This window comes from Squalius cephalus (genome assembly GCF_949319135.1).
Source record: "Squalius cephalus genome assembly, chromosome: 18".
Classification (NCBI taxonomy): Eukaryota; Metazoa; Chordata; class Actinopteri; order Cypriniformes; family Leuciscidae; genus Squalius; species Squalius cephalus.
In genome coordinates this window covers 11,746,494-11,768,344 of record NC_137139.1, presented here as the reverse complement: position 1 = coordinate 11,768,344, position 21,851 = coordinate 11,746,494, and the positions used below count along the sequence as shown (strand labels likewise).

Here is a 21,851-nt window from a genome sequence, read left to right as displayed (position 1 = left end):
TGGAAAACATGTCACCACATCTTCACTGCTACCAGATACAATGCAACGAAACTAGATTGCTTCAATACTGAGTCAACACAGCATAAAATAAAGTGTTCCCATTACAAGCATGCAAGAAGTAGACGTTTGTGAGTGCTGTCATTGATGATTATAATAACAGGAATATTATTGTTTTGTTGAGTCACTCACTTACAATGACAGACTTTGTATAATTCCATATGGCAAAAAAAATAAAATAATATAAGGTAAAGTCAGCGTGATATAGAGTGAAACGGCTTCTCGAGCAAGTAAAAATATAGGGCGGAGCTTGATTTTGTCCATGGGGAATTGATTGGATGGTTGTGGTTTGCTATTGCTCGATCCCATGTGAGTGACAGGTTGCCCCGCCCTCATTATTATTATTATTATTATTATTATTATTATTATTATTATTATTATTATTATTATTAATATTTTTTAATATATTATTTTTTTAGGCTATTATTAAAATTATAATTAACAATAATTATTATTTTAAATGCAATTTCATAATGATGATGATCTTGTGCACGGAAAAAATATTTATGATAAATACTGCAATACTAAATGTATTATTATTATTATTATAGGTTTTTTTGTTGCATTTTTGCATTTTTAAATATTCTAAAATATTTAAGGCAAATTTTAATATTATAATATAATTTTTTTTCTGATATATTTTTGTCAATTTATTTTAGCTTTTTGACATTTCACTAAAACAATATTTTGAGGTTTATTTCTTAAGTAACTATAGTTTTTTTTTTACGCTTGCTGACCAGCGATTTATGATAAAGGGAGCGTTCTTGCGTCGTGATTATCGTGTTGGTGTTCCTGCGTCGCCCACACACCCGTACAGCCGCTCACTGACATAAACATGATACCCGAGCTGATAAAAATACGGAAGTGATTCAATAATAATGTATTAACAGTGAAGTGAACATGTATGATGTGAAGGCTTGGCGGGAGGTGATGAAGGTGGTCATGTGACGCGGCTCTCGTGAAGGTGCGGGGTAAAGGTAACACACACACAGTCAGACAGAAGAGCGCAGGACTTCACACACCTCTCTCCTACCGACAAACAAAAATAATGTCCATTAGCAGGAAAAACTGGTCTGCTTTGTCAACGTAAGTAGATTTAAATATATATTAAGCGTTAATTTAGTTTGGTCCGGTTAGTGGTTTTGCCGTTTCCAAAAAATGTGTCTGTAAGTTACAGGTTGCAGAAGCAGGTGTCCATGGATGTTTAACTTACAACTATCATAACTATCACTGTAATGCAAATATTTACTATGTTTTTTTTTTTCCTTTTTAAGAAAAAAATAATAATGAAAACCCCACCGAAACGTAAGAATAGTAACTTGTAAAAGAATAAACACACCGAGTTTCCTTTCCCAGAAATATAGTTGGCTACTGTAGCACCCACAGCAGCACTTCCAATGTAATATACATTTAGTCATCTTGATATGTAGCAAGTCATGTGCATGTTAGATGACAACTTTATGACTAAAATAAAAACTGAAAGTAATTAGTCTGGACTGGACATGGACTTTAAGTTTGTGATGATGCAGGTTGTGTTTATTTTGACAGCTAGTAATGCATTCATACCCAGAGTAATGTCATGCTTTCAGACTAAAGGCAGTGAGTATCTTTGAACCAAATCAGAGCTTGAAAAACCTGTTATTGCACAATGAAACACTGTTTTCAAACTGAAATACAATAGTCCACCTCTGGGATATATCATCATGACCTTTGATCGTAATGCATCTTCTCATATTTTCAAAAAGACTGCCGGGTGGATTTCAGTCGTCAGTAGCTCAGAACGTCATTTCCAATTCGTTCAGTTTCCCTGAATAGAGTTTTAAATAAGTCAGATGAAAAGTTCATTATAAAAATCTATCTATCTATCTATCTATCTATCTATCTATCTATCTATCTATCTATCTATCTATCTATCTATTTATCTATCATCTGTCTGTCTGTCTGTCCGTCTGTCATCAGCATCAATGGTCACAGAAAAGTGGAATGAAAAATCATGTATGTTTAGATATTATGTAGGGAAAGTCTGAATTGTTAGTGCTAGAATATAATAATTCTATGTTTAATATTAATGCATGTTAAATGTGTGCTGTGTTTGATCTTCAGGCTGGCTCGACAGTGGACTGTGGAGGATGACGAAGAGGTGGAGAGAGAGAAGAGGAGGAAGACCAGGGAGTCTACAACAGACACGGATGAAAGTCCCACTGGAGAGACTGAACCACAAACCAGTAGGTGCGAGAACAATAAAAGGACAGAAATGACACCGTAAACACAACTTTAGGCAACTTTCATTTACAGTGCATTAATGCGTTCTACTGTGTGTCCACTTCAACTTTCTTAAGAACTGTAATCAGCTTTAAACTGATAATACTCTGATATACAGTATATCAAACTAAATGCAAATTTTATGTTGAATATTTGCATGAAGCAATTGACCTTACAGAACACAGGGATGAGCGCTTCAGAAAACTATAGATAAAGGTTTATGGTATCATAAATGTGAACATGAATATGATCTACATGTAATGTTGTAATTTGGTCTCATAATACCATACATGAACACTGTCCATGTTTATGTAGAAAAGCAGATTGCCTAAAATAAAAGTCTTGTCTGATAACACATTTACAAGTATATTCTCATGTACCAGAATCTCCCCCAGTGGCTTAAAAGAGTGATGAATCTATCAAAGTACAAAGACAAATTCTGCCCCCCATGGAGTGGAACAAGAAGTCTTGTATGGAAAAAAAAAAAAGATCATGTAAATTTAATAATGCTGTGTTTAGACAAGTCTGCATCCCCTTGTGAAAAAGAAGTGCGCTTAATTGTATTGAATGTCTTAACCTCTTAATCTTAAACCCAGTACGAATGGAAATAAATGTGAAAAAGCCAAAATGACATTATATAAACACACACTTATGTAATGTTTCCAGTGTTAGCGGGCCTGCTGATGATGGCGACTCTGGTGGCGGTGTGGTCCAGCTGCAGATGGACTTTGTGGAGATGTTGCGAGTCCGTGATGAACGCCGGAGGATGAGGCACGTTGAAACGCTGAGGAAGAATAAGGAGGAAGAGGAGGGGGGCAGCCTGGACGTGGAGCCCCATGTGGAGCTGCTGGGGGAAAAGGAGGACGAGGAACTCCAGAAGAACATCCAGCATCTCGTGGAGACCTTCATGTCACCAGAACCTCCCACCAACTCCAGAGACACAGAGACACAGGAGAAGGTAAGAAAACACTAGAGAAGTGATTCTCAACCTTTTTGATTCTAAGGTCCCCAATTGTCCACAACAAAATTCGAAAGCCAGACATTCCTAATTTCTGTTAATTAAACTTCATAATTCCAGATGTTTTAAGAGCTGGATGTTCTTCAAGGTTCCCAGTCTTTTAAACCAATGAATTTACATGACTTTTCCAGTTGATCATGATTTACTGTTTATAGATTTACGAATATTTTTTTGAAATGTAAAAGAACAGGCACACTGCTATTTCTGCCTCCAAAGAAGTTTAACAAATCACATTGTTTCAACCACATCCGGTCTTCGTCAGGCAAAGAAAACAACAAACATCAACAACCTTTATATCAACGTGAAAAAGTTGTTGATATTTGTATAAATTTCAACGCATTATAGTCTAATATACTATTTTTACAGTTTTCTTTTGATCGAGCACCTGCTGAAGTGACGTTTGGATGCTAATTTGAATTCATAAAAATATTTTTTACAATTTCTACCTGATAAAATATTTCAGAACATAATTTTACAAAAAAGTTCCCATGGAGTTCTAGGATTTTATAAATTGGTATGACATTTCCAGGTTTGGAATTCACTCTGCTGAAGTACAATCACACTTTAAAATTAGGCTACCTTATATATCCATTTTTCCCATGATTGTGAGAATCTTGCTCCTTCACAGAAACCAAAAAAAAAAATTTTTTTTTTTTTTTTTGTTGTTGTTGTTGCCAGCTAGCACCAGCATTTTTGATCATTTTCACAAAACCTTCATGGCCCCCAGAACATTTTGTTGTATGAATATCTGAACATACAATATACCCAGAGAGCGACATAGTGTCGGCCCAGAGCCAGCCCACATCTGGTACACGTGGATGCCACACGTACCAGATGTGGGCCGGATCTGGGCTGACACTATGTTGCTTTCTGGGTATCAAAAGAAAGAACAGAGCCTCTTCTTTAAAAAAAAATATTCTAGCTTCATGCATTCTTTTTATCAACACTTGAATATGGGTAAGTTTCATTAAAAAAAGCAACACTTTAAACAAAAAAAGCTAAGAAAATCACGTTTTGTCAAACACTACTTCCGGAATGGATTCAGAATGATGATCAAAACATAAATGAAGTAGATCGAGTAAATCAAAGCTTCACAGTCTTAAACCTCATCCTCTGTTACATTTCATTCAGTAAAGAAAGGCGGTTTTGATTTAAATGCTGTTTAATAATCACGCTAGCTTACATGTGCGTTAGCAATGCTTCTGTTTCCATTTCTGCTTCTTCTTCACTTGTTTTTGGATCCATAGATTCTGTACTCTTTCAGAAGATGCACAATAGCGCCCCCCTACAGTATAACAGTGAAAACACAGATTGCCGGAAAATAATGGCGGGGAAGCGTTGTCATAAATGACGGAAAATTCCTTCAATGGCAGGGAAAGAGTTAAGACATTTACAAATCTCTTCACAAGACTTGGGTTAAACCACTCAATTAATTATTTTTACAATGCCTTTCCCTTTCAGTTGAACTCGAGCTGCGTCGAAACACTGTGGGAATGCCTCTGCGTGATTGCGTCATGAAGCACGTATGAAACCAGTCCAATGGCGTGACGGAACGTCATGTGACGTCATCGACCAGGAAACTATAAAGCACACCTGAACCAAACAGCGTCAGCTTCTGTGTCTTCAGCAAGCGCTCTATGTGAATCTATGTCCTTGATGTTTTAGTCTGTCTTAGAATTTGGTAGGCAGGAGTTTTGTCCCATAAATATATATTTAAAAAAAACTTTATAATGGCGAGCGAACAACAATTCAACAGTGTGTTCATCCCTACCCAATCTACATCACAGGCGGGGATACACATGTATTGTGTATTGTTCGTTTGGGAGCGCAGCACGTTCAGTCAGCCCTCGAAGGGGCTGAATATGAGCATTGTTGTGAGACAATTGAGTACGCTGTGCTCCCGCCGATTGCTCTTTGAGGAGGGCGACTCGGCTCGCGTTCCTCGCGTCCCGCTTCTGCTGTGGCAAAGCGGCGGCTCAAGTCATGGGCTTTGCAAATGGATCTGGCAGAGAGGTTAGAGATGGGCTTCGCCCTTTCTCTGCCTTCACCTGCCCAGGTCCAGTGTCTCATCTTTGGGTCGGAAGCACGCTTTGTGGTTACTTCCACCCCGAATGAGGCACCAGTACGGCAATTTTCCAGTTCTGAGGAGCTGAATGTTGTAGTTATCGAAACAGACTTGCCACTTCACGTGAAGCAAACAGCCTTTTGAATTGTGTGTCCCTCCCTGCCCTCACTACATTACATTACGTTAAAGTGTTTGTTTGGGGGCGGTGCATGCAAGTCAATGTGGGCTGACAGTTTCAGTGTGGGCTGACAGTTTCAGCCCAAGGTCTGTGGCAGGACCATCATCTCTTATGGTATATCAACTGTATAGAAATCTTGGTGGTGTTCCAGGCTCTGAAACACTTCCTCCCAGGCCTGAGGGGCCATCATGTGCTTGTTCGGTCAGACAACACATCGGTGGTCTCCTATATAAACCATCAGGGGGGTCTGCAATTGCGCCCCTTATACAAGCTGGCTCACCAGATCCTCCTGTTGGCCCAGGGGAAGCTACTTTCGTTGAGAGCGATATATATCCCAGGGTACTTAAATCAGGGGGCAGACATCCTGTCGAGGCAGGGGCCGAGGCCCGGGGAGTGGAGACTCCACCCCAAGGTGGTGGAGCTCCTTTGGGAGAACTTCGGTCGAGCCGAGGCCGACCTGTTCACATCCCAAGAGACCACACATTGTCACTGTAGTTCTCACATCCAGCCATCCAGGAGACTGTTCCATAGCCTAGGCCCCACTTTTGCAAATGCACGATCACCTCTTGCTAGGGCTGTGCCGGTAAACTTGACAACCGCACCACCGCGGTTGTAAAGCGCCACCGCGGTGGCTGAGTAGTACCGGCGGTTGTTCGCCTAAAAAAAAAATTTTATATGAATGCTGTTTTACATTAATATTATGACACACAAAGCTTTGTTTACACAAGAAATAATAGGTTAGCAATTAAATGTTATATCGCGACGCAGCCATGGAAAAGTTTTAATTCATGACGAATGAGAGAGTTGTAGGCTACGTGAGCCCATAAACTTAAGCTTTGTCGGCTTTGAATTCTGGTTTGCGATCTGGTCACCCGATTATCAGCGAATTTAAAAATATTCCATTAGTTATTCCTTATAGAAAGCTTGAATTGTCTACTTTTAAACAAAACAATTCAAAACGGAAAATAAACCGACTAGCATATGCTTCTATTCCGTATGAAGTGTGTATTTCTCTCTCGCGTTCACTGCGAAGAGTGAGCATCGTCAACTTCATCTTTGCAGCCCGACACTGACACACACACACACAAAACACTTTATTAATAAACAATTCAAATGTCTCCTTGCTATATTTGACACGTTCATAATCATTATTTTTGCCGGTTCTTTGTGACAGCTGTTATGTGCGTTATTGGCAGCGTCACCCTCTGGTTACATGAACGCGTCACCGCCGCATCAGCACCAGAACATGGAGATTTTATTTTAGAGAATGATCGCACAACAGACATTAGAACATTAGATATTCTATAATTAAATCAACTAATCGAATATTCAAAAATCGTGACTCATCCCTGCATGGAATCTCTTTTTTTTTTCCCATATCTTCACTCGCGTCTCACACAAAGACGCGTTATAAACGTTTCTTCCTTTCTTCGCTTTGAGGTCGATTATTTTCGTATTCTTTACTGTGGTAAAGTAGCCTAGAAAAACGCTGTAGGTCAGATAGCCTACATTTTTACTTGTACGTCAAATTCTTTTTAACACAGTTTGTGCTTGTTATTAGACATATGGTAATTGGTAAGGCGCGTCAAGTTCATTTTGTAAAGCGCGTTTCACACGCGCGGGGGATTTTAGTTTTGCTTTCTCTGGCAGCGCGCAAACAGCCTAAATGCCTTGCCCTTGTAGAAGATAAATTCGCTATTCATACCTTTTACAAGTAGAAAACATGAAGATATCAGAAAAGAGATCGATAGTCTCTTTCCTCCTCGTGTCCCACATCCCTCTCAAAGCGCAGAGCGGTAGGCTTTATCACGCGCCTTTGTGTGGAAATATTAAACGAAATTTAAAAAAAAAAAATAGATTCAACTTTATTATATCATGTAAGTTACTAGTATTTACTGATATTTATTTCAATGCTTTACAGGCTTTAGTGTGTTTCTTTTTTTTTTCTTTTTTTTCCCCAAAACAACCCCAACCACCGCAACACCGCCGGTATTTGGGTCCATTACTACCGCGGTGGTAAAAAACTGCCACCGTCACAGCCCTACCTCTTGCCTTTAACTGTGATCTAGGCTGAGACGAAGAGCAGTTTTTTATAGACCTGAGACCGCATTGTGAGACCGCATTTTGTGGACCTGAGACCTGCTTTCCCCCAAATATTCTGCTCCCAGGAGTTCTGGGAAGGGTTCGCCAGGATGGGGTCAGTCTACTGCTAGTAGCCCCGTTCTGGCCACCCCGAATATGTTTGTGAACTTTGTGTCTCTCCTCGACGGCTCTCCTCTGGAGATTCCGATCAGGAGGTACCTACTCTCTCAGGCGAGTGGGTCGATCTTTCACCCCCGCCTAAAACTGTGGAAACTGTGGGCTTGGCCTCTGAGGGGGCCCAGCTCATAAGTTCTGGTCTCTCAACTGAGATTGTTGAGACCATTCTTCACTCCAGAGCTCTGTCCACAAGGAAACTGTATGCCTTGAAGTGGAGACCTTTCACTTCCTGGTGTGGAGAGCACCAGCTGGACCCGGTTAACTGCCCAGTGAGTGCAGTGCTGGAATTCCTGCAGGAGCACCTTCTCCGCAGGGTTATCCCCCTTCACACTGAAGGTGTACGTGGCGGCACTAGCTGCTTACCACGTCCCTTTGAGTTGAGTATCTTTGGGGAGACACCCACTAATAACTTGTTTCCTTTGTGGCACTTTGAGGCTGAGGCCAGCAGTCCGCACAAGGGTGCCGACATGGGACTTGGCTGTTGTACTAGAAGGCCTCTTCCTAGCTCCATTCGAGCCCATTGAGGAAGTTTCTGAAAATATCTCTCTAAAGACTGTCTTTCTCCTCGCTATTTCGTCTCTCAAGAGAATTGGAGACATTCAAACACTTTCGGTGTCTCCCTCGTGCATGGAATTTGCTCCTGCTATGGTAAGGGGTTTTCTTCACCCTAAGACCAGGTTATGTTCCTAAGGTTCCTACTAATACTGTAAGACCTTGAGTACTGCAGGCCTTCTACCCTCCTCCGGACGTCAGACCTAGATAAACTTTATCTGCTCTGCCCGGTTAGGGCCTTAGATGCTTACGTCCACAGAACTGTGGAGAAAGTCTGAACACTGTTTGTTTGCTTTGGGGTACCCACAAAGGGGTGCCCGGCATCTAAGCAGAGGATGAGCAAGTGGGTGGCCGAGGCCGTCTCACTTACTTATGAGTCGGCCAGTCAGCCTTTACCCTTGGCTGTACGGGCCCACTCCTCTAGGAGTATGGCTGCACCAATCCAGGGGCGCAGGTTCTTTCGGCTAGATGTGCACATTGATTTCACACAGACGGACACTCGCTCTTACGTATGTAACCCTAGTTCCCTGAAGAGGGAACGAGACGCTGCGTCACCCTGCCATACTCGCAGCATGCCCATGATCGACTTGCTTCAGCTTATCAAGCTGACGCTGTTTGGTTCAGGTGTGCTTTATGGTTTCCTGGTCGATGACATCACATGACGTTCCGTGACGCCATTGGACTGGTTTCATACGTGCTTCATGACGCAATCACACAGAGGCGTTCCCACAGTGTCTCGACGCAGCGTCTCGGTCACTCTTCAGGGAACTAGGGTTACATATGTAACCGAGACGTTATGAACTCCTGGTTATCTGGACTTTCAATGGATGGACAAAAAAATAAAAGCAAATATCTGGATATGTATTTTTAAGATTAACCAAAAACAGGTTTGGAACAACATGGGGATGAGTAAATGATGACAGAATTTTTGGCTGAATTTTGACAGAATATATCCTTACATCAGACATAGAGTCTGATGTAAGGATATATTCTGTCAAAATTCAGGCAAAAATTCTGAATTTAGTTGATGGACTCAATGACCAGTGACATTGAGCATTTTAAATCTATCACTATTACCACTGGGCTTCGTACGGTTTGGTGTTTGTTGGTAGAACAAATACTTTGCCATTAGCAGGCAGCAATTATGAATAACTTCTTTAAATAAACCAACTAAAAGCTTAGAATGTTTTGGCATAGCATATTCTTTGCAAAGGCTTGCAACCTGAACTGGGATCTTGTTTTTTGATAGGGTTATGCATCAGTTCTCACAGCAGGGGAATATTAATGTTGCAAATGACATTGTAGCACTACCCATTAGGTTCTATATATAGTAGGCCAGTGGCAATGAAATAGTCATGTTGTATCGAGCTGATGGAAGTCAACGAGACATCAACGTCTCATTATGTTTGTCATTCACAGAAAAGTTCAAATGAACTTGTTTAGCAATGGATTAATAATAAAATAATAAAATCCCTGTCTCCGCTATCCACTCAGAGTCTGTAAGTTGTCACTTCCACACAGTGTACATCTGACAGGTTTCATCATGTGGCTAGGGGTCAGAGGTCATCTGCTTGCTTTGAAGCTGTCTCCTGTTATACCACCTGTGGAGTGTGTACTTAATCATCTACAGGATTAACAGAAAGAGCTGTGGGAGGCCCAGTTTCCCTTACACACACCACACACATTAAGTCATTTGACCCATTTCTGAAGTGTGCTGTAAGAGATTTAAAAACAAAGATGAGTTCTCAGCCAACAACATGTAATGCTCAAGGACTATTGAAGTTTCAGTAGCACTATAGTTTACTGTCCTGTTTCACATGTTCATACTATATTATTGTAGTAAATACAAAAACTGGGTAATAACTAGTTACTAACTCTGAAACTACCCTAAACGTAACCTTAACCCACGTTATATTAAAAGTACTTTATTGGTACCTGTAAGTAAAGTGCTACAGAAGTTTTAATTAAAAGACGTTCATTTTAATGAAACCGCAGTCTTTCTCTGTGAATTATGAATTCTAGCTTGATTTATCTTCTTATGTTATAAAGGAATGTTAACAGCATCTACCCAAAAATAGCAATTTTAACCAATAGTTGTAAAGATTTCAGTGATCTCAATACAAATGTGCTTGAATGTGAAGTAATTGGTTGTCAGTTCACTTCACATTTTAAATTTAAGGTTGGCGGTATATCCAAAAGCTCACAGTACACAGATAGATTAACATTGGTAATGTGTTACAAAATATTTTTATTTCAAATGCTGTTCTTTTGATATTTTTATTCATCAAAGAATCCTGAGCAAAAGTTTCACGGTTTCCACAAAAACATGAAGCAGCAAAACTGCTTTTAACATTGATATTAATAGGAAATGTTTCTTTAGCATCAAATCAGCATATTCCAATGATTTCTGAAGGATCATGTGACAATGAAGACTGGAGTAATGATGCTGAAAATTCAGCTTTGACTATATTACAATACAAAAATAGTTATTTTAAAATGTAATGTTATTTCACAATATTACAGTTTTTACTGTATTTTTGATCAAATAAATGCAGCCTTGATTAACATAAAAGGCTTCTTTGAGGAATATAAAAATATCGTACTGACCCAAAACATTTGAACGGTAGTGTATTTATCAGAATATAGTAATTTTTGTTGGAAATTTACAGTAAAAGTGATTTATATATCAAACAATACAATGATGTTTGCTTCATCCAATCAACAAACTGCACACTTGTACAAATTAAAGTTTTGTACAAAACACAATTGTTAATTACTTAATCTCATTATTTTTTTATTTTTTTATTTTTTATGTGGAATTTAATGGATGCAAACCAAAAGATAAGATCACATTGATACAATGATACATCTGGCAACAGTGCAAAAATAGCTTCCTGTTATAACAGCCAAGTTTGTGTGCCTAACACCACCACTCAATAACAAATTCTTCTTCATCTTGACACATTCCCAACACAAAATAATCCTGCACACTCTCTAGCGTGGTGTGGCGACACAATATTAACACAATTCTGCCATCGCATCATTTTCGGTTACATACCCAATGGCATTTTTGTCTTTTTGCAGCGAGAAAATGGAGACACGAACCAAGATGCAGCATCAAAAAACTCCCAAGCTCCCTCAAAAGCATCCCGAAAGTTTGTGAGGTACTTACATTTCTTTTATGTTATACATTTTTGAATTAGAGTGAGATGTTGGTTGGACTCACTGTCATGTAAACCCAGCTCTTTTATCATTTCTGTCACTGATGACATTAATGTTTGTAGTTGTGCTGCTGATTGCCATCATGAAAGCCCTGCTCAAATTGATTATTCTTGTTCTCTTTGATCAGCTCTCTCTCCATCTCCTTTGATAAGAGTCCCTCATCACCCTCAGCAACCAGCAGATTGGTTTCTCCTCTGAGCCCCAGGTCTCCGCCCCCTCAGTCTCCAGGGGCGGAGCCACCAGTCAGCCCCGCCCACTCAGGCTCTGTGAGCCCCGCATCCAGCGGAGACACAGCGGTGAGACAGACACAGACTCCCACAGACAGCACAGCTGTTTTGTTTAGTATCGTTTCCCTGCAAAACATACTGTGATGATACCATGGTGCAATGATAGTCATACCATGGTACCAATGGGATTTATATGGAACTTCAAAGAATAGCATAGTATTACCATGGTACATCTGAAGTAGAATGATATCAGGGCTCCCTCTTGAGGAACGCTGACGCTATGACATTTACTGTAATGGCTGTAATGCACCTGTGGCCAACAGAAGCAGCAGATTTTCACAGATATGATAAATGACCAAGCGGATCAACGAGGAAACACTCATCCTTGTGAAAAAGAAGTGCACTTTATTGTACTGAATGTGCACATGTCTATAAATCTATACATTTATCTTAATTTTATATATTTTTAAAAACTGCACTTGCAGATAATATAATATTAATGACATAAAAGGCAATTTAAATGCATTTAAAGAGAATTTGCTTTCATGAAACTTTGTAATAATGTCAAATTAAAAGTTTTACTTTAAAGCACATTTTTAAATCAGTTTTAATATTTTTGTCATGCTTTAAAAAATGAATTATTTTGATGTGTTGACTAATTAATTATTAATTTATAATGTAATTATAGTGTGTTATTCAATAATTATACATTTTAAATGTACTAAATTGCAACTTTATTACAAATGTGTAATTACAAATATATATAAATATAGCATTAGTGTATATTTTAGAAGAACAATAGTATACAATAGAAGTAATTATGAAATTACATATAAAGATGTCCAGTACATAAGTGCTCTAATTGCATTTAATATACATTTTAATATTATACATTTTTATTTAATTGTTATAACATGTAAATAAGTGTCTGTAAACATCACATTCATAAGTATATTCTTTTTAAAGTGTATTATTTCTGTAATAAGGGCACTGAGTTGTCATTTCTCTTCTACTTATTATTTACAGGGTTTACAACCACATTCAGCTGAATTAACTGCAGAATAATTTAGGCCAATTCTAGAGATTATTTATCATTTATTTATTGATGATATTTGTGTAAAACATTATGCATTCTCTTACTAGCTCATTTTGTTTGCATGTATGCACAGAGACATGAAAATGGGTCACCGAGCAATTTCGAACCAGCTGCGAAACCTGCGTTCACACGGCAGAGCTCCAGAACGGTGTCCTTCAGGGTAAAGCTCTCATTTTACTATATAAATACATACGAGATAATTAAGCATGAGAGTAAATATATTTCACACAGTGTCAACATTTGCATTGCACATGGATAGGATAGCAAGCCTGTCAAATTTTCTTGTGTCAATAATAAACTTTCAGTGCTACGTCATGTACTTCATAAATACAGCGAGGACATTCATACACCTGCTTTTCATTATTTATGCCATGTGCTGTGAGGGAGGACTCATTTGTTAAATATTTGACTAACTGAATAAAGAGCAGATAAGACAGTACTGCTTTGTGCCTCACTGTCATGATCTGTTTCAGATGATGAAGAAGAAGGAGGAAGACAACATGCCGTTACAGAGAAGGTACTGTACTGATCAACACACACAGAGATTGATTGAAATGTGCATCTTTGCATTTCCCTTGCACTTGTAGTGTATCTCAAATTTTAACAGTATATTTGAAAAAATAAACTGTACTTGTTAAGTCACTTAAGTACACGTTTGAAAAGTGCACTTTGTAATAATGTCAAATTAAAAGTTTTACTTTTAAGTGCATTTAAATCATTGTTTTAATATTATTTTGCCGTGCTTTAAAGAAGTACACTTTTTGATGTGTTGACTAACATACTAAAGCACATGTAAAGTACTTGATTTTCATTTTTAACTGTAGTCTGTTATTTGATATTACATTTAAAGTTAATATATTTTAAATGTACTAAACTTCAGCATTACAACTGTGTTAAATGTTTTTCAGTACATGACATAAGTTTCTTTGTTAATGTCAGTTAATAAAAATCCAGCCGTTCATTGTATGTTCATGTTAGTTCACAGTGCATTCATTAATGTTAACAAATACAACCTTTGATTTTAATAACGTATTAGTAAATGTTGAAATTAATATTAACTGAGATTAATAACTGCTGTAGGCATTTAACTAATGCTAACTAATGAACCGTGTTGTAAAGTGTTATCCATACAATTAAGTGTCCAAAAACATTACATTTAATTAATATATTATTTTTAAAGTATATTATTTCCATAACAAGTACTCTTTTTAAAAGTTTGCTCAAATTGACTTCTTTTTCACAAGGGTATAGCTACATTTTTTAAGCAACTAACTAGAATACAAATTTGTACCATGACCAAAGAATATACTTGAGTGTGAACTGAATGTAATGTTTTCTGACACTTAAGTTTGGAAACATAGTCTTTTATGGTGTTTGAGTGACATATGCATGTTCCTGTTTATACGCAAGGTAATTTAACGGTATGAAGATTTACTTTGACCAAACAAATATATAAATGTACAGATGTTGGCATGTAATTATGTCACGTTCCACTTCACAGGTTTCTGTTTGTATTTGAAGAACATGCTACAGTAACTCATTCTATATACATGTACAGACTGTGATTAAATGTGATTGAATTCATGCATTAAAAACAATGATTAAATGCAATTATCTGAACTTTAGAGTGCTTTACCTGCTTATTTAAAAAATAAAATAAAATAGATAGTTGTGCCCACTAAAACAGTTACAATACATCTTAATACTGCATTTTATGTACTAGTAATGACCTTCAGGAAATATTACTTTCTGAATACGGTAGATTTTTAAAATAAATGATATATGTCAATATTAGTTCATAAATATTTGAATTAAGCTTCTACGGACATGAGTGACACAAATCTGTTCTGACTTCCACTCTTTTCTTTTTCCCTTCAATCTGATCCACAGTGCCAGTGTGCGGATAGCAGCAAAGACCATTGAGTCCAATAAGGTAAAGCTATCAAAGACACATTTACTGTAAAGCTACAGTATAAAGTCACACAAACACATCTTCAGTCCAGACTCAATCCCATATCGATGAACTCAAGCTTATTCTGGATGTTTCTGGCCCACAGAGCTCCAACCAAGAGGAGGAACAGCAGACCCCATTTCAGAGGAAGTGAGTGCGTCTGTATTACTACATTTATAGTCTGTGTTGTAGCTGCAGTAAAATAAGGGTGTGATGAATGAAATGCTTTCTGTGCTGTTTCAAAAGCTCCCGACAAAGATTATCATCTCGCACCATTCAGGAGAAAATGGAACGACTGGCTCAAGCCTCACAGGTCTGAATCTCATCACGGCTTCATCTGAAATTACAAAACAGTTGCCACTTTTCCACACTTTGTACAAATGTTTTTTTTTTGTTTTTTTTTTTGCAAGAACTATTCGATATTTTTAACTGAAAATGAACTTAGCATGAAAACGCATCAAATGTCTTAAAATAGTTTTTTATTTGATAGATTTTGTCTATTTAATTTGAATATTTATTTCTAAAAATAAAAGGGTTCTCAAATGTTGCTAATATGATTGCAATTAATAAATAAATGGAGAAAAGGAGCACATAAAACAATAAGTTAGAATCAAATTTATAATAAAATTCTAAGCACCTCATTTCATTGACCAGCTGTTGAAAGAGTGCCAGATATCGATGAATGAAGACAAAGAAATTACGCTTAAGGAATGAATTTTGATTTTGTTGCTCTTTCCAACTTTCAGAAATGGGAAATATCTAAATCGCCAGTAGTTCCTAAGACTGTGGGATTATTGGACGAGGTGTCAAGGAAGAGGGAGCTGTTTGAGAAAGAACAGGAGGGATCAAATAAAAGCCATGTGCTCTCCAAACAGGTGATGACCATTTCACTGTCAGAAAACAGATTTAAGCTCATCTTAACTGATCATTCAGTCATTTGTTAATATCATTTACTTTGTTTCAGGAATTTCGCAATTTTTCTTCAGGAATCTCTGATCGAATTAATCGCTGGGTTCAGAAGCAATCATTTACTGTGTCATCATCTCATAGTCCTTCGGTATGTGCTGCATTATGTAGGAGAAATGAGCTTACATTGCTTACAAGCTGAAGAGCATCACTATTTTATATTTAAAAAAATACAGTAAAAACAGTAATATTGTGAAATATTATTACAATTCAATATTATATATATATATTTTTTTGAATATATTTGAAAATGTAATTTATTCCTGTGATCAAAGTTGAATTTTTAGCATCATTACTCCAGTCTTCAGTCACATGATCCTTCAAAAATCATTCTAATATGATGATCTGATGGTCAAGAAATTTTTATTATCATCAATGTTGAAAACAGTTGTGCCGTTTTATATACAGTCATACCTGTTCAACTGCTTGTTAATGCAAATATGTCTAATCAGCCAATCACATAACAGCAACTGAACTGCATTTAGGCATGTAGACATGATTGAGACGATCTGCTGAAGTTCAAACTGACCATCAGAATGAGGAAGAAAGATGATTTAAGTGACTCTGAACGTGGCCTGGTTGTTGGTGCCAGACGGGCTGGTCTGAGTATTTCAGAAACTGTTGATCTCCTGGGATTTTCACACACAACCATCTCTAGGGTTTAGAGAGAATGGCCTGAAAAGAGAAAATATCCAGTGAGCGGCAGTTCTGTGGGTGAAAATGCCTTGTTGATGCCAGAGGTCAGAGGAGAATGACCAGACTGGTTCAGCTGATGGAAAGACAACAGTAACTCAAATAAACACTCGTTACAACTGAGATCTGCAGAAGAGCATCTCTGAACACGTCACAGCTTGAAGCAGAAGAGCTACAGCAGCAGACGACACACCGGTGACACTCCTGTCAGATGAGAACAGCAAACTGAGGCTACAATTCACACAGGCTCACCAAAATCAGACCATAGAAGATTAGAAAAATGTTGCCTGGTCTGATGAGTCTCGAGTTCTCCTGTGATATTCAGATGGTCAGGTCAGAGTTTGGCATGAAAGCATGGATTCATCCTGCCTTGTATCAGCGGTTCAGGCTTCTGCTGCTGGTGTAATGGTGTGTGGGATATTTTCTTGGCACACTCAGTACCAACTGAACATCTTTTTCACCGCCATTGATGGGAATTGACGGGTTTCCGTGTTTTCACTGTTATACGGTAGGGGGCGCTATTACACATCTTCTGAAAGAGTACAGAATCTCCTGATCAAAACACATGCGAAGAAGAAGCAGAAACAAGCGATAACATATGAGAGCAGATGCATATATAAAATAACACGATCATCAACATTAAACAACATATAAATCAAAACTACTGAATGAAATGTCGACCCAGGACGAGCTACAGGACTGTGAGGCTTTTGGGTGTTGATGGACTCGATCTACTCCATCTATGTTTTGATCATTGTTCTGAATCCCATCCAGACGAAGTCTTCGACAAAAACATGAATTCTTCTACCCTGGTAATCCAGAGTTCTCGCGAGAGCACAAGTTGAATTTGCTCAGCGAGTTACTCTGGCGTCGAGTAATGATGCTCATTAAATATGCCCTTGTATCCGAGCTGCACCAATCACATCGGGTTATCTGATATAGGTGGGCCAGATGCGAGCTAAACAGATGACGACAGTCATTAGTAAACATTGCAAGATGGCTATGGATGAACACCAGTTGTTTGAAACAGCTTTGGCCGCTACAATGAACGAGTCTAGGCTTTTTATCTAAAAGAGGAACAGAAGACGGCGCTCGAATCTATCCTTTGCAAGAAGGATGTTTTTGCTGTTTTGCCGACCAGATAAAAGTCTAATCTACTAGTTAGCTCCGCTGGTGGCTAAGCGTATGGGGTTTATTGTTGTGATTGGTCGTAGTGTTATCCAATTGCGTGCAGTGAGATTTTCAAATGCATGCTTGGTGCCGCCCCTCGAGCTGGCCGATTTTCATTAGTCGACGCCAGACCATTAAAGGAGAACTCCGGTCAATTTTAACATTGAGCTCATTTTTTTGTAAATTTGGAGTGCTGTCAGTACAGAGAACAACGACAAAAATCGGTGTTGCCTACACCGTGTTATCCTCTTTTTAAAATTTGCACCCTGTTGACTTCAATGGGGCAAGTTTTAAACCTGCTTTTAGCCTCTTAACATCCTTGATGTGTCATTACAAGTGCACAGGTCATGTGAGTGATTCCTTCAGAGTGAACACGGGTGAATCTGACTGCAGTAGATGTGCAAGATATTAATAAAAGTGATGTTAATTCAGCCAGCGCTCATACCTGTATTTATATCCTGTTTTCGGTCGAAGTCCACAGTAGTCGATTATCGATTTCACGCGCGTGATAATAGGTAATTAAACCTATGCGCGTGAACTCGACAATCGATTACTATGGACTTCGACCGAAAACAGGATGTAAATACAGGTATGAGCGCTGGCTGAATTAACATCATTTTTATTCATATCTTTCACATCTACTGCAGTCAGATTGACCCGCGTTCACTCTGAAGGAATCACTCACATGACCTGTGCACTTGTAATGACACATCAAGGATGTTAAGAGGCTAAAAGCATTTTTAAAACTTGCCCCATTGAAGTCAACAGGGTGCAAATTTTAAAAAGAGGATAACACGGTGTAGGCAACACCGATTTTTGTCGTTGTTCTCTGTACTGACAGCACTCCAAATTTACAAAAAAATGAGCTCAATGTTAAAATTGACCGGAGTTCTCCTTTAATCTTTCAGATTTAGGTCTGGATTTCCAGGCTAGAATTCCTCAGCTTTTTGTTCAAATGTTGCTTTATTTACGCTGGCGGTGACTGGCAACTTTTTTCAAAAACGCTGGCGGGGAAAGAGTTAAACACAACAGCCGACCTGAGTATTGTTGCTGATCATGTCCATCCCTTTATGACCACAGTGTCTCATCTTCTGATGGATACTTCCAGCAGGATAACACACACGTCACAATGCTCAAATCATCTCAAACTGGTTTCTTGAACATGATAGCGAGTTTACTAAACTCAAATGGCCTCCACAATCACCAGATCTCAATAGAGCAGCTTTGGGATGTGCTGGAACAGGAGATTCACATCATGGATGAGCAGCCAACAAATCTGCAGAAACTGCCTGATGCTTTCATGACAACATGGACCAAAATCTCTGAGGGATTTTCCAGCATCTTGTTGAATCTCTGCCATGAAGAATTCAGGCAGTTCTGAAGGCAAAAGAGTGATCATAAAAAGGTTCAAAAAAAAAAAAAAAAAATTATATATATATATATATACTTTATTTTTTTTGTGAACCTTTTCTTGATTTATGATTTCCCGGAAGGTTCCTCTTCTACACTAGATCACTGAACACTGTTCTTCTCCAGTCTTCAGCTTGGTGGCAGTATTACACTTTCACTGAGCCAATTTCATTCACTCATTTGACCTTGTTAGTCATCACACAAATATGTGGTATGTATCTTATGAATGTGGAATGATCTGCACCTAGGAAATAATTATACATTATAATGACACAAGGCCAAACATGTCCTCAGACAACCCTTTTCATCACGCCTAAAGATCTACTGTAAACAGTGCAAGTTCAGGTGGAGAACAGGCTGCAATTAAAATTAAAACAGTTTTCTTCGCTGTCTTTGTTGCAGTCAACTAGATTTTTCACAAAGAAAAGAACAATAAACAGCCTATTTTTAGGAACATTAAGAATTATTGCAATTATTTACAAATCTGTTTGCTCAATAGTCATGAAAATAACATTGCAATGCAAAAAAAAAAAAAAAAAAAAAAACGTAATGGTCCTAAAACAGGTTTAATTTCTCATGCAAAATATATTTTCATATTTCTTTTTATTTTGAGGCGACTCATCCAATCAGATTGCAGACTGCACTCATCAGTCACCATCATTAACACCTGTTCAGTTCTGTTTCAGTCCAGTGTCCGGTCTTTTCTATGTTCAGTGTGTGTTGCTATCCGTTTGCCTTTCTGTTGGATCTTTAGAGAATAAACCTTTTGAATTGAATCGTATACGTCTTCCTCATCCGTCTGCCAGCAACCACCCGTGACACTAATAATATATCCTGATATTTTTGTCACTTTTGTTCTTGCTCAGGATCTGAGACATGTGAACATCTCCATTAAGAAAAGTCTGTTTGAAAGAGAAGAACAGGACCACAAGTGACATTCTCATGGCTAAAGGCAAAGTGAGGTGATTGTTTGTCTCTAAACAAACACATTTCTAGTAATTGTTTCTGCATTTCAGGTTTCATGAGATTAATTTGATAATGTGTCTCCGCAGATTTTGAAGGAAGCACGATCGACTCTTTCAGACAGTCAGTACCAAGGATTGTCTATAAACTCCTTTCCTTCTGCTTCTTTACGTTGGTTAATTCCTCAGCACTTTTTACTGATTTACATTATTTGGGTAAATTCAAGGCTTACATAACTGGTTGTATCATTGAGAATGTGTGAACTAAGACTGTATTATAGTGTCTTTATAGACAGAAATTGAACATCACAAGCTCTATTTCTCTGTGTTGGTGCCAGACACTCCACTCCCTCTAACTTGATATATGCGCTGTCGATAAGTAAGTTATTAGGAGAAAGAGGCATAATCTCTGACCCCTGATCTCAGCCATAACTCATAACAGTCCAAGGTACAACTGTAATATCATGAATGTCTGTTTCAATGAACTTTCTAAAATGAGCTGTTCATGTTTAATAAAGCTGTAAAATCATACGCTGAAGCTGATTCATGCTCTCGCTGCTGTTGTTTCAACTTGCCGCAGATTCAAGTCACATTATGGAAATGCAATTTAATGACTGAGTAGAGAAATGTGTCCTATCAAGCCCTTTGCTAACTGACTTCAATCCATTCCAACTCAACCAAGCCTACGTTTCCTTTTCTTTTTACTTTGGGAAAAACTGAAAGACCTGTCATGTAATTATCTTTTCTGCCTGGAAGGGTTATCTTGTAGATTAATAAAATTTTTATACCAGTGGTTATGCCGTCTCATGTTTTCAGTAATAACATGCTATAGAAATATTTGCAATTCGATGCTTAATGATGCAGGCCAGAGAGAATTTGAATTTGTGAACATTTTTAATGTATTTTATTTTTATTATTATTAGTAGTAGTATTATTATTAATGGTTACACTTTAGTTTAGGATCCAATTCTCACTACGAAGTAGTTGTTTATTAGCATGCATATTACTAGGATATTGGCGGTTTATTAGTACTTATAAAGCACATATCAATGCCTTATTCTGCATGATCATATTCTACATCCCGTAATTTAAACTTAACAACTACCTTACTAACTATTAATAAGCAATTAGGAGTTTATTGAGGGAAAAGGCATAGTTAATAGTTAGTCAATAGTGAGAATTGGACCTTAATCTAAAGTGTGAGCAATAATTGTATTGTTGTTATTATTATTATTCTCATTATAATTTCCATCAGTGGTTGTTGTCTCATGTTTTCAGTAATGACATGCTAGAAGAAATATGTTTAATTAAATGTTGAATAATAAAGCTCAAATGATGCAGGCCTGACTTTGTGAAAATAATATATATATATATTTTAACATTATTAATAATTATTATAATCACAGTATAGTATATCATACTATAAATAATAACAATACTACTACTAATACTTTAAAAACAAGTGGGGAAAATAATAATTATGATTATCATTATTATTATTAATGACAAAATAGTATTAATAATAATGTTGTTGTAATTATGATTTACAATCAATTGGAGAATGATGATTGTCAGCTCTATGAGCTAAATATACAAGAATCTCTCTCTCTCTCTCTCTCTCTCTCTCTCTCTCTCTCTCTCTCTCTCTCTCTCTCTCTCTCTCTCTCTCTCCTTGAAAACAGTCAGAACACCTGACAAGGCCTACATCATTTAAAACAAAAAATAAATACATCTCTTTTCAAAACACTCAAGTCTACAACATA

General features: G+C 37.7%; 1 protein-coding gene across 3 annotated transcripts; it reads left to right on the top strand.

The window, feature by feature from the left end:
* Positions 1-915: 915 nt before the first annotated feature.
* lad1 (ladinin) lies at positions 916-21,427 on the top strand. Of its 3 annotated transcripts, none has more exons than XM_079848599.1 (14): positions 916-1,143; positions 2,161-2,286; positions 2,986-3,277; positions 11,476-11,555; positions 11,741-11,909; positions 13,010-13,096; positions 13,410-13,453; positions 14,827-14,869; positions 14,994-15,037; positions 15,134-15,200; positions 15,634-15,762; positions 15,852-15,944; positions 19,993-20,083; positions 20,179-21,427. In XM_079848599.1, the coding sequence occupies exons 1-13, from the start codon at positions 1,106-1,108 to the stop codon at positions 20,059-20,061; spliced, it is 1,281 nt and encodes a 426-aa protein (XP_079704725.1). In that variant the 5' UTR covers positions 916-1,105; the 3' UTR covers positions 20,062-20,083; positions 20,179-21,427. The 3 variants fall into 3 exon arrangements, with proteins under 3 accessions (XP_079704725.1, XP_079704724.1, XP_079704726.1); XM_079848598.1 differs by having other exon boundaries at positions 19,993-20,088; XM_079848600.1 differs by having other exon boundaries at positions 1,029-1,143; positions 19,993-20,078; positions 20,143-20,209.
* Positions 21,428-21,851: the final 424 nt, after the last annotated feature.